The following is a 12,376-nucleotide window of genomic DNA, read 5'->3' on the forward strand; positions in this document are numbered from 1 at the left end:
GGGAGAGCGGCTGTCAAGAAACATCAGCACAGCTGTCCAGAGTGTCAGAAGTGGCGAGGCACACCAGTGATCCCCAGAATGGCTGACTTGCCACCATCAAGTCTGCGCTTGCACAAGCCAGCCTTCTATTCCACTGGAATGGATTGTTTCGGGCCGTACCTCATCAAAATCGGCCGACGCACTGAGAAACGGTGGGGCATCGTTTTCAAGTGCCTGACAATCCATGCAGTGCATCTAGACCTCCTCACCAGCATGGACACTGATGCTTTCTTGATGGCCCTGCGGCGCTTCATCGCACGCCGAGGGAAGCCACATGAGCTGCTCTCCGACCAAGGCACCAATTTCAGAGGGGGTCAGTCTGAACTGCAGGAGACGTTCAAAGCCCTCAGCCCAGAGCTACAGTCCCACTTAGCCAGTCAACAGATTGACTTCAAGTTCAATCCTCCACATGCTCCGCACTTCGGTGGTTCCTGGGAACGGGAGATCCGTTCCATCAAAGCTGCCCTACACACTACACTCGATGCACAGACAGTCACTGAGGAGGTGTTGAGGACAGTGCTGATCGAGGTGGAAAGCATCATCAACTCCAAGCCCTTGGGTTACACCTCGTCAGACATCGCAGATCCAGATCCCATCACTCCAAACATGCTGCTGATGGGGCGGCACGACCCCTCCATACCACAAGTGGTCTACACCGACTCCGACATCCTGAGCAGGCGCAGGTGGAGACAGTGCCAGGCCCTTGCGGACCAATTCTGGGCTAAGTTCATCAGGAACTACCTGCCCTCTCTTCAAACCCGCTCCAAGTGGCAACGAGACCGGGAGGACCTCATCGTTGACAGCATCGTGATGATTGTCGACCCTCAACTCCCACGTGCCCTGTGGCCTGTGGGCAAGGTCACTGCTGTCATCCCTGGAGCAGATGGCAGGGTACGTACTGCACAGGTGCAGGTCAAGGACCGGACCTACACACGCCCAGTCTCACGCCTGGTGAGGCTCCCTTCACTCCCTCAGGACACCTCTGCCTGACATCATGGACACAACTTTGTTCCACAAAGTTGGGGGCGGCTGTTCAGAATTGCGGTGCCAGGTCTTAATTATTTTGACCTTTAAAAGTAGTAAACAGGCACCCTTGTCAGACATAGTGGCTCCCAACTCGTTAGTTGTCAGGGCATGTTACAACACGCCAACTTCAGACACCCTGGCGCCACTGTCCATCACACGCCAACTTCAGACACCCTGGCGCCACTGTCCATCACACTGTGCTGCGTGGACTATATAAGATGCGCACAAACATCGAGGAAAACACAGCACACATCAGACGGGACTCCATGCAACACCTGCTTCTCATCAGTGAATATTTGGATCCGTTTCTCTCTCTCTCTGTTTCATTTCTTTCTTGCTTTCTGTCTTTCTATCGCGGACGTGTCAGGATCCAACGTCCATCATTTGTGCCGTGTGAGCATTCCGTGCGTCCTTGAATGTAAGTTGTTTATTGTTGCGTAGCTACTGTGTTATGTGTGTACTCGTTATCTGTAACTGTTACATGTGGCGGTAAGGCTAGCGAGTATTTCTTCTCTTTTTCTCTCATCCTGTGTCTGTCTATTTTCTTACGTGTTTGTTCTGTTCTGTTCAGTAGCCATGTAATGATAGCGCTTGTTTTCTCGACCACGGTTTGTTATGGGAGCACATTTCATTATTAGCCATTGCCGTGTTGGGAGTGTAGTGGTGGTATGTACAGTTCATAACCGCGCCACATATTCTAACCTTCTATGCGCAATACAGCGCGGGGCAGCGCTTAAAGGAGCCATGCTCCCCTTCATTCAGCCGACACACTCTGTGTCTTCATGCGGGTGTGACTCGCTGTAAGCAGTTGCACTACGCACCTTGGTAATGATAGCTGCTGTAGGCAGCTATCCTCATCCTCCGTGTACGTTGTACACATTGTACATATTGTGTACATATCGTGTATATAGTCAGTATCTAGTGTGTTGTGTTATTTATTATGGGGTGTAAATAGCATTCATTGGGCTTTACATTGTTTTACTTATATAGTATTCATTTGTGTGTTTTACATTTGTATTACATTGTATATAGTTATTATTCATTTGCGTTAATATATATTTAATGCGATGTGTATTTGTATTTATATCATTGTCATTATTTACATTATTGCTTGTGTGTATATTATTGCTCATGTCTTGTTGTATTTGTATTTTATTCTGTTTTCTAGTAAAACCACGGTTTACACGGTTTCTCGTGAGTGGATATCCATTAATTCCTGTTCTAACCGGACAGCCTGTGTAGCTTGCTGTATACCCGATCCAGTGTCCCCCTTATACAGTCCTTTACCCTGTCCATCACCGGACACCCATTTTTATAGAGAGAGTGAGAGCAGAGGGAGTCTCTCCACAACCAGACAGCTGATGTGTGTGCGTGTGTCTGTGTGTTTGCAGTTGAAAAGCTGAATAAAGAGAGTTTTTGTGAACTCAGTTCTGTCCTGCCGTCCTTCTGTGCTCCACCCATTTACACGAACTGCCACAGGAAGATACAACAAAAAAGACCCAAGACTGTTGAGCAACTAGAATCCTACATTAGACAAGAATGGGTTAACTTTCCTATCCCTAAACTTGAGCAACTTGTCTCCTCAGTCCCCAGACGTTTACAGAGTGTTGTAAAGAGAAAAGGGGATGTCTCACAGTGGTAAACATGGCCTTGTCCCAACTTTTTTGAGATGTGTTTTTGTCATGAAATTTAAAATCACCTATTTTTTCTCTTTAAAATTATACATTTTCTCAGTTTAAACATTTGATATGTCATCTATGTTCTATTCTGAATAAAATATGGAATTTTGAAACTTCCACATCATTGCCTTCCGTTTTTATTTACAATTTGTACTTTGTCCCAACTTTTTTGGAATCGGGGTTGTACCACATATTTGTTATGACTTAAAGTAGCGCTAAATTGGTCCTACGTTAATTTATTTATATTTATACATTGGCTTTGTGAACGTTACTATGCAGTTAAATCACCATTTTTATCAGCCAAATATGAGCTAGATCATTGATATTGCATTAGTTACTTTTGTTTACCGATGGCAACAGCTGCTAAGGGAAGAAAAGTATTATTTAAAATAAACGGTATTATTAGCTTCAGCCTAAATGGTCGGAAATGGCAAATATACACGAATGTGTTAGAAAACCAAGTCATTTCTATGGGCTTGACGCGCAGGTTTTAGAACAGTTTTCTAAACCTCTGCAGCAGACACACGACTGACGTTTCCAGTGGGCTTTGCTCCGTTAAAAACAACAGAGTTCTTAATTTTTGGAGGGATCACCAATTTGAATATCCTCTACTCTCCACGCTGGCTAAAGCGGTCCTTTGCATTCCAGTAATGAGCGCATCCAGCGAGTGGGCCTTCAGCTCGGCTGGTCATGTCCTGGAAGCACGCCATAACCGATTAAACCCTGACACTGTTGATTCCATTTTGTTCCTCCATAGTGCGGGCAAAAATAGGCCTACATAATGGGGAGGGAGTCAATTTTCTTGGTTCGCAAATGGGAAATTTAAGCTACCATGTTACACCACTGACCTGTTCTGATATAGTCTAGCCAAATGTTTGTGAGATTATGTTTGGGAAAAACTGAGCATTCGGCTCCTTCTGTGTGAAACATTTTGTGCCTGCCTAACTTAGGCTAGTTTGTTTTCTGTCCTATAGTGGAGCAAAATTGTAAACCCTTTCGTATTCATTTTTTTTTTTAGCATTTGTGTTCACAAAGTGAGTGCAGCCAGCCAACTGGTCAATGTTCTTTGTGCTAAAAATGATGGTTTATGATGGCGGTGATGACGGATGAAAAGTCCAGACCGGTGTTATTATGCACCTGCATGTGCGTGTTGGGGGTGTTCATGTGTGCGCTCGTGTGTTTGTGTGTGAGTGAGTGAGAGAGAGAGAGATGGAGAGGGAGAGATACTGTACATTTATTCTGATGTTTAAAATGTTTAGTTTGTTCGCCTATGTATTTCAAGAATAAAACAGGATCATTGGATCATTTTGCCATTCCTTGATAACTAAGTTAAGATTCAATAGAATCGTGGAAGTTGCGTGAGTAGGCTATCCACCCATCATATAAAAAATTATGACCACCAATCAGCAATGCAATGTGAGCTAATTCCTCTTGTAAGTAGGCTAGGACTAGGCTACCATGTATTTTTTTTCTCAAGGCTATCGCAACTCGCAACGTAGACTCACTGGCTTCTTTTTTTCTTTTCTCTCTCCATTTTAGTGGGTTGGGTCGGGTTGGGTTAAAAATTGGTGCATAATTTTGCCGGTTGGGCAGTTTGGTTTGGCTGTCATGACGGGTTGGCATGGTGCGGGTCTTAAAAATCCTTGACCCGCGCATCACTAATAGCCACTCTCTTTTGCTTTATTTCTTTACTGGCTAGCACTGGCCACTAGGCAGTGTGTATGACTGGTAATTACTAACACTGGCCACTAGGCGGTGTGTATGACTGGTAATTACTAACACTGGCCACTAGGCGGTGTGTATGACTGGTAATTACTAACACTGGCCACTAGGCGGTGTGTATGACTAGTAATTACTAACACTGGCCACTAGGTGGTGTGTATGACTGGTGGTACACATACACGGTCAAACCACAAAAAAAAATCGACTCGATTGGTTTACCATTTTTTCTTAGGTATGGTGCTCCGCTGGAGCTCCGCTATTAAACTTTGGTCAAATATCTGTAGCATTCTGCATTCTCTGCATTTTTTTTTTACCTTGTGCAATACCAGAAAAATTCAGTTGAAATCAAGCCATTTGAGGCGAATTGGTCCGCCTCTGAAAAAAAAACTTGGCATTTGGATTTGGATTAACTTGAAATCAAACCAAACTCAAGTACCTAACAATATTAACTTGCTCTAAGGACTGGTTATACAACTTAAGCTCTAGTGTGGGACTTACTCTTTTCATTGAAAAACAAATAAGTTGAGTCTTTTCTACAGACAAATGAAAACCCCACTCACATGCCCATTTTTCTGCCCATTGTTGATAGTTAACTGCATTTTAGTTCTAATATCAATATTTCGTCCTTTTCTCCACAAAGCTCCATCATCAGCATATAATGCTCTAGGGTCATTCCACGTCAATTCAACTGGGGCCCGCGCACTTAGGTCTCAAAAAATTCTGAAAAAATCACCAGATGTACCCATGTTACCTATGAGAAACACTGTAAATTTATTAAATATATAATATAAGGGAAATATATATATAATATAAGGGAAAAAAATCAAGAGCCTATGTTGGGTAAAAATATGTCTTCTGAAGGCCTAAACAGAGCACAGCCAAAAACTCCAATAAAATTTTGATTATCTTTGAGGAAGTGCTATGACCATGCAGGATCATCCAGACCCAATATGACAGTTTTGCTACATACTATTCCTATTTATGTACCAGCATGCAAAATTTGAGCCTCCTACATGGTTTAGTTCTTGAGCTATGGGCTTGTGAACTTTGACAAAAAAATAGAGTCTGAACAAAATTGACACCCTCCCTCCCCCAGTAAAACTGGCTGTAATATGGAAAGTATACATCTTACATTCAAATAAATTTACAGTGTTTCTCCTAGGGAACATGGGTACATCTGGTGATTTTTTGAGACCTAAGTGCACGGGCCCCGGTTGAATTGACGGGGAATGACCCTCTATTGATTCTAATGTCGGGGCGGCACGGTGGTGTAGTGGTTAGCGCTGTCGCCTCACAGCAAGAAGGTCCTGGGTTCGAGCCCCGGGGCCGGCGAGGGCCTTTCTGTGCGGAGTTTGCATGTTCTCCCCGTGTCCGCGTGGGTTTCCTCCGGGTGCTCCGGTTTCCCCCACAGTCCAAAGACATGCAGGTTAGGTTAACTGGTGACTCTAAATTGACCGTAGGTGTGAATGTGAGTGTGAATGGTTGTTTGTGTCTATGTGTTAGCCCTGTGATGACCTGGCGACTTGTCCAGGGTGTACCCCGCCTTTCGCCCATAGTCAGCTGGGATAGGCTCCAGCTTGCCTGCGACCCTGTAGAAGGATAAAGCGGCTAGAGATAATGAGATGAGATGAGATGATTCTAATGTCATCTATTTTATTAAAAACATCATTAATGATAATGTTGAACAGTACTGGACTGCATACACTACCTTGAGATGTTCCATTTTCTATTGAATCAATGTTAGAGAAGTTAACCCCAACTCTTACTTCTATTGTTCTGTCCTTTAAGAAGTCTCTAATCCAGTTAAACATCTTGCCACCAATGCCCATCCTATTCAGCTTAATTAACAACCCCTCCTTCCATAGCATATCATACGCTTTCTCTATATCAAAAAATATTGCTAAAACTGATTATTGACTTGTGCTTTCCTTGTTTCATCTTCTAAACATGCAATAGGATCCACTGTAGTACGTCCACTACGGAACCCGCTCTGGTGTGGGGAGACAAGACCTCTTTTTTTCAATTTCATAGACTAGCCTTCTAGTGATCATTCTTTCCATAATCTTACATAAATTAGATGTTAATGCTATTGGCCTATAACTTTTAACTTCAGTTTTATCCTTCCCTGGTTTTCCAATCGGAACCACTACAGAATGTTTCCAACACAAAGGCAATCTACCTTACTTCGTTAATCATTTTATAACATATGCCATCTTTCCCTGGTGAAGTGTTCCTAACCCCATTTAATGCTCTCCTAAGCTCAAATAATGTAAAATCCTTATCAAGTACACTCTCACTTATTACCTGCTTTACCAGTAATCCTTTATTCTCATCTATTACTTTAACTCTCCAAGACAATTCTTCATCAGTTAAGTTCTGTGAACTATGAACCTTAACAAAACTTTTTGCAAGCATCTCTGCTTTCTCTTGATTAGTTACTGCCTCCACATCATTGTTTTTAATCACAGGTAAGGAAAACTCCCTTCTAATGCCTCCCATCTTTTTAATCACACTCCAAATATCATCCACTTTAACTTCCACCCCTATTTTAGAACAGAAATCATGCCAATATTTCCTTTTAGCTTCTCTCTTTTAACCTTTGTATGTGATTTTTTTTTGTATTCCATTAAATTGGTATAGGAATGGTTTGATTGAACAATTTTGAAAGCTTTATATTTCTAGCTTTAATTGCTTCCTTACAATCATCTGACCACCAAGGTACCATTCTCTTTTTCCTCATCCTAGAAGATTTGCCAAGAATCTCTTCTGCTGACTCACATAATATATTTGTAATGATTGAGTTTAACTCATCAACATCATTACTCATATCTGACATTATTCCCATCAGCCTACCGCTTGCCTTCATGCTATATAACCCCCAATTTGCTTCTCTCATTTTCCATTTTGGAAACCAATTTTCTTCAAGGCATACATTTTGATTTTGATTTCTAATACTTAACCAAATAATATAGTGATCACTACCAAGAGAATTTTCATTAACCTCCCACTCACTTACCCCTGCTATCTGATCAGATACTACTGTAAGATCTATTGCTGATTCTGTTCCATGAGATGCATCAAAGCTAGTGTTCCTTCCATCATTTAAACAAACCAACTTCTAATCATCCATAAACTCCTCAATAGTGCTCCCATTTTCATCCACCTTAGCACCTCCCCACAGAGTGTTATGTGCATTAAAATCTCCACACAATACTAACTTTCCATTTATCCCCTCACACATACCATCTAGCATCTCTCTCAAGATTATTTTACCAGGGTTATAAAAATTGATCATTTTAATCTTAGTTTTACCGACCCAAATCTCAACCAGAACTGCTTCAACCTCTTTATCTATATTTAAAGCTCTGTAATTAATCCCCTGCTGAATAAATGTGGCCACTCCACCTCCTGCAGTATCCCTGTCTTTACGCACTGCTAGGTATCCATATATTATTAAATCAAGTGATGGTTTTAACCAGGTTTCCTGTATACAGATAATGTTTGGTTTAACAACTTGTTCCTCAATAAAGTGTTTTAGTTCCTGACCATTAGCAATTAAGCTCCTGGCATTCCACTGTAGAATAAATAGTCATTATTAACTGCCACTTGGTGCTTGATTATCAGATACCCCTAATACCATATTGTGAATGGAATCAACTGACAATTCATGAATCTCTAGATACTTTTCCGCTGCTTTTTTAATTATTTTAATTCTATCAATTCTACTTGCTACTTGGGCTGAGCAATTAACCACTTCCACCATAAAAGCAATGAATTTTTTTTCTTATCCACAATTAAAGTCTCTTCAGTTACTTTACAGCATTTCAGAGTCGTTTGAGTTTGACTCGGGGGTAAAACTACAGGAGTCATACTTCCTTTAACCCTTGATTTTGCTTGGTTTTCTTTGTCAACTTTTTTAATAGCTTCGGCATAAGTAACGCTCTCTTTCACCTTAACACTTTGCACTTGAATTGCTCTTTTATACATCTCGCACCCTTTATAGGCTGCACTGTGTTCACCTCCACACTTACAGCACTTGATTTTTGTTACTTCCTCACATTTACCATATTCATGTTCGCCTCCACATCTAGCACACCTAGGTTTTGACTTGCACACAGAAGAAATGTGTCCATATCGCTGACATTTAAAGCATCTAATTCAGGGCTTCCAACTTTTCAAAATTCCTTGGAGTGAGATTTTTTTTTTGGGGGGGGGGGGGGGGGTCGACGGCAAAATTTTTCCGCACACCACGCAGTAAGTGGGAATTTTGTATTCAGTTTGATATTCACTTGTCCCCCTGCATTCTGGTGTTTTGTTTGTGGGTTATCCAGCTGGAGATGGACAGTGAAGGGGGGGGGGGGGGGGGGTTGAGATTTTGGATTTAGTAGATGTTCCTGCATTCTGGTGGATTTTTGGAGTGGCCTGCTGTGCCATACCTACATTCTTACACACCCTGACTTGCCAGGCCTTCAGCTTGTGGCCAACAAAAGCACCAAGTTTTGGCTTAAAAGCCCCCACACTAGAAAACTACAGATGACTGCCAATGTTCCTGTAGCCCTATAGACCTCATCTCATCTCATCTCATTATCTCTAGCCGCTTTATCCTTCTACAGGGTCGCAGGCAAGCTGGAGCCTATCCCAGCTGACTACGGGCGAAAGGCGGGGTACACCCTGGACAAGTCGCCAGGGCCCTATAGACCTGTGTTTCAGATTTAAAGGCAAGTTCATGTTTGAAAATATTTCATCAGCTAAGCCTAAACACCTTCTGAATTGAAACTAAATGTTAAGTTTTTAATAACTGTTGCAAAAATAAGATTGTCCCTCACTGACTATTCCTTATGCATTTAAGGGCTTTCCCCACCACTGGGTTCAGCAGAAGATTGGCACGGGGAAAAATATCAACAGCAAAAGAACAAATAAAATGCTTAAACAGTAAGCAAAATGTGCATGTGCTACAAGAAACATTAAAATGATTAAGTTTGAACAGTATTGAAACACAAAAAGCTGAACCTTGGCCATAGGTGGGAACGTGCACACAAAGCTGGGCTTAAAAATTTTGGTCATACTTAAATAAGCTATATTAATATATTTCTTATTAATTTATTTCTTATCTATGTTTCTTATTAGTAATAGAGCATTCGTCAGGGCCTGTTATCTGACAAATATTCTCTACCTGTCTTGCCCTCTTTGAAACCCTGTCTCCTCAGTATATTGTTCTCTGTCTTTTTTTTTTAAATTATTCACAACAAGTTCAAGTTCTTTGATATTACAGGTGACCATACTTAATTTACTTTAACTGAGCAATTACATACAAATAATTAAAAATAAATACCCTGTAAATAAACAATAGGTATGGTGGCTAATGGCTCTTCTTGCATTTGTAATATTATCTCTTACTTGCTTTATTTTACAACATTTCCAGTATGGCTTCAAATAAAGTCATAAAGTATGATAACATACAGTAAACAAACTAAAAATGTGCCTTAATAAATGTGTGCTAAGGAGGTGCTCTCCTGTGCTGCTTGTTGGGGAAGATAGAGGCTGTGGCACGGCAGTAGGCCTATAATGATTTAGCATGCCTAGTACACAACTCTCGATATGGCATTATATATTCTCACAACACACATAGGCTAAAACGATTCAGAAACTTTATATAAGTTCATAATTACGCCAGTAACGCCACACATTGGCGTGCATATGTACAAACCTGTCTGAGACACCCGTCTTCAACTTGGATACCTTCTTCTCCCTCCTCTTCCTCTAAATTGATGGTAGGCAATGATCCAACTTCCGGCGAGTGCAGCATCATTAGATGCGCCACCTACCATAGGGGAGTGTGTACAGAAGCGAATGCCTCTCTGCCTGTTTAGCCGTGCATAAGGCAAAATTGATTGATTTTTTTCTAGTGTGAGAAATCGGAGGTATGGCGTGTGAGTGTGTGAAGACAGTCAAATGCATGTGTCTCACACTCATTGCGTGAGAGTTGGCAGCTCAGTCTAATTGGTGGGGGGATGTAAGGCCTCATCATATAACTTAAATATCCAATCATGATCCACTCAGGCATCTTAACCTCATCCAACACTAACAAGACAGACAAACTTGGTCCTTTAGTTCCATTCCTAATTACTGGCAAACGCTTGACTTTGTTGATTTTAACTCCTTTAACATTGCTTTTAATATCGTCCTCGAACAAGTCAGTCGATACACCTGATATCACCGCCATTACTTTACCTCTTTCTTCCCAGTCTTGGGCTTTAATGTGTTTCCCCAGTAAAGTTTTAAGCTTCATTAATCCCATTCTCTGATCTCTATCTTGACAAACAACTAACAGGTTACCATCTTTTAATGTTGTGACATAGTGAACTTCACCTACTTGCCTATAAATGGCTTCACTGACTTTCAATGGGTTTAGTATACAAGGGGTTTGAAATCAGATCACAACTTTAACATCAGTCCTCGATCTTTTCGCTTCATCTTGTTTAGCTTTCACCTTTCTTTTCTTCGATGCTCTTTTGAACCAAATTCCATTTACCTGACTTATCTTCACCTTCACTTTTATAGTACTCTCACTGTCATTCTCTTCTGAAAACTCCTCCAAATCATTAGTTTCACACTCATCTAGAACTCCTTTCAATCCATGATCGCACCCCAGTCCACCAAACGCCAGTTGCAATGAATCTGGCGACTCGCATTTCGGGAAACACTCATTTGTGTTTTTTCTCAGATCAGTCTGTCTGTAAATCCCATTGAAAGGCACAGCTGCCTTTTGAACAGTTTCACTCCAGAGAATATTGCTGAACTACCTTGATGTTTCTGTCACACAAATAACATTGAAATAACAATCAGTTGACATTTTCACAGAAAACTAAACTTATTATATCATAAGTGCTGCAAACATATGAAGATGGAAGTCACTTCATTTTGGGTGTCTTTTAATTTTAGTTATTTCTAGAGGCGATATTTCTAGTTTTCATTGAAATGTTTTTATTGACTTTTTTAGTTTAGTTTTTTTTTTCTTTTTGGTTATAATTGTGTAGAAGATGATGAAATGTATTTAAAATGAATGTTATTTGGTCTCAGAATGAGCTAAAGGAGGAGCAGATGAAATCCCAGCAGAGGATCCAGGAGAAGCAGAAGGAGTTGCAGGAGCTGAAACAGGCTGTGGACACTATTAAGGTGAGGAGTGAAGAGTAGCTGTGTTTCAATTAACCTGCTTAAAGGAGATACGCAGAACCATGGCCTCATTTTTTGGTTATAAATGCCTTGAGACCCCAAGAATGGCACAGGAATAGTTTTAAGCATTAACAATAAATCTAATATCGTAATATTTATGATTAAAATGATTCATATAGGTAGCGGCCTGGGGCGGCACGGTGGCGTAGTGGTTAGCGCTGTCGCCTCACAGCAAGAAGGTCCTGGGTTCGAGCCCCGGGGCTGGCGAGGGCCTTTCTGTGTGGAGTTTGCATGTTCTCCCCGTGTCCGCGTGGGTTTCCTCCGGGTGCTCCGGTTTCCCCCACAGTCCAAAGACATGCAGGTTAGGTTAACTGGTGACTCTAAATTGACCGTGAGTGTGAATGGTTGTCTGTGTCTATGTGTCAGCCCTGTGATGACCTGGCGACTTGTCCAGGGTGTACCCCGCCTTTCGCCCGTAGTCAGCTGGGATAGGCTCCAGCTTGCCTGCGACCCTGTAGAAGGATAAAGCGGCTAGAGATAATGAGATGAGATGAGGTAGCAGCCTGAGTCAATGACCTTGACGTCTGTAACATCACAGCAGGAAGGCTATCGGTCTCATCGCCATTTCCGCTATACTAAAACAGAGCTAACTGCAACTTCCAGCTTCCGTTTTGAGCTAATTTATTGCCATGCCACGTAGATGTGTTGCTGGCCGGTGCAGCAACATGACAGAAGGT

General features: G+C 41.7%; 1 protein-coding gene across 1 annotated transcript in view; it reads left to right on the plus strand.

Annotated features, from left to right (window-relative positions):
* The window catches only part of LOC132864402 (tripartite motif-containing protein 16-like), a 61,137-nt gene that overhangs the window by 23,361 nt on the left and 25,400 nt on the right, over positions 1 to 12,376 (plus strand). The window contains exon 2 of the mRNA XM_060897824.1: positions 11,547 to 11,642. Within this exon, the coding sequence (XP_060753807.1) occupies positions 11,547 to 11,642 (96 nt within the window). The remainder of the gene's footprint in view (positions 1 to 11,546; positions 11,643 to 12,376) is intronic.

This window comes from Neoarius graeffei, chromosome 17 (assembly GCF_027579695.1).
Source record: "Neoarius graeffei isolate fNeoGra1 chromosome 17, fNeoGra1.pri, whole genome shotgun sequence".
Classification (NCBI taxonomy): domain Eukaryota; kingdom Metazoa; phylum Chordata; class Actinopteri; order Siluriformes; family Ariidae; genus Neoarius; species Neoarius graeffei.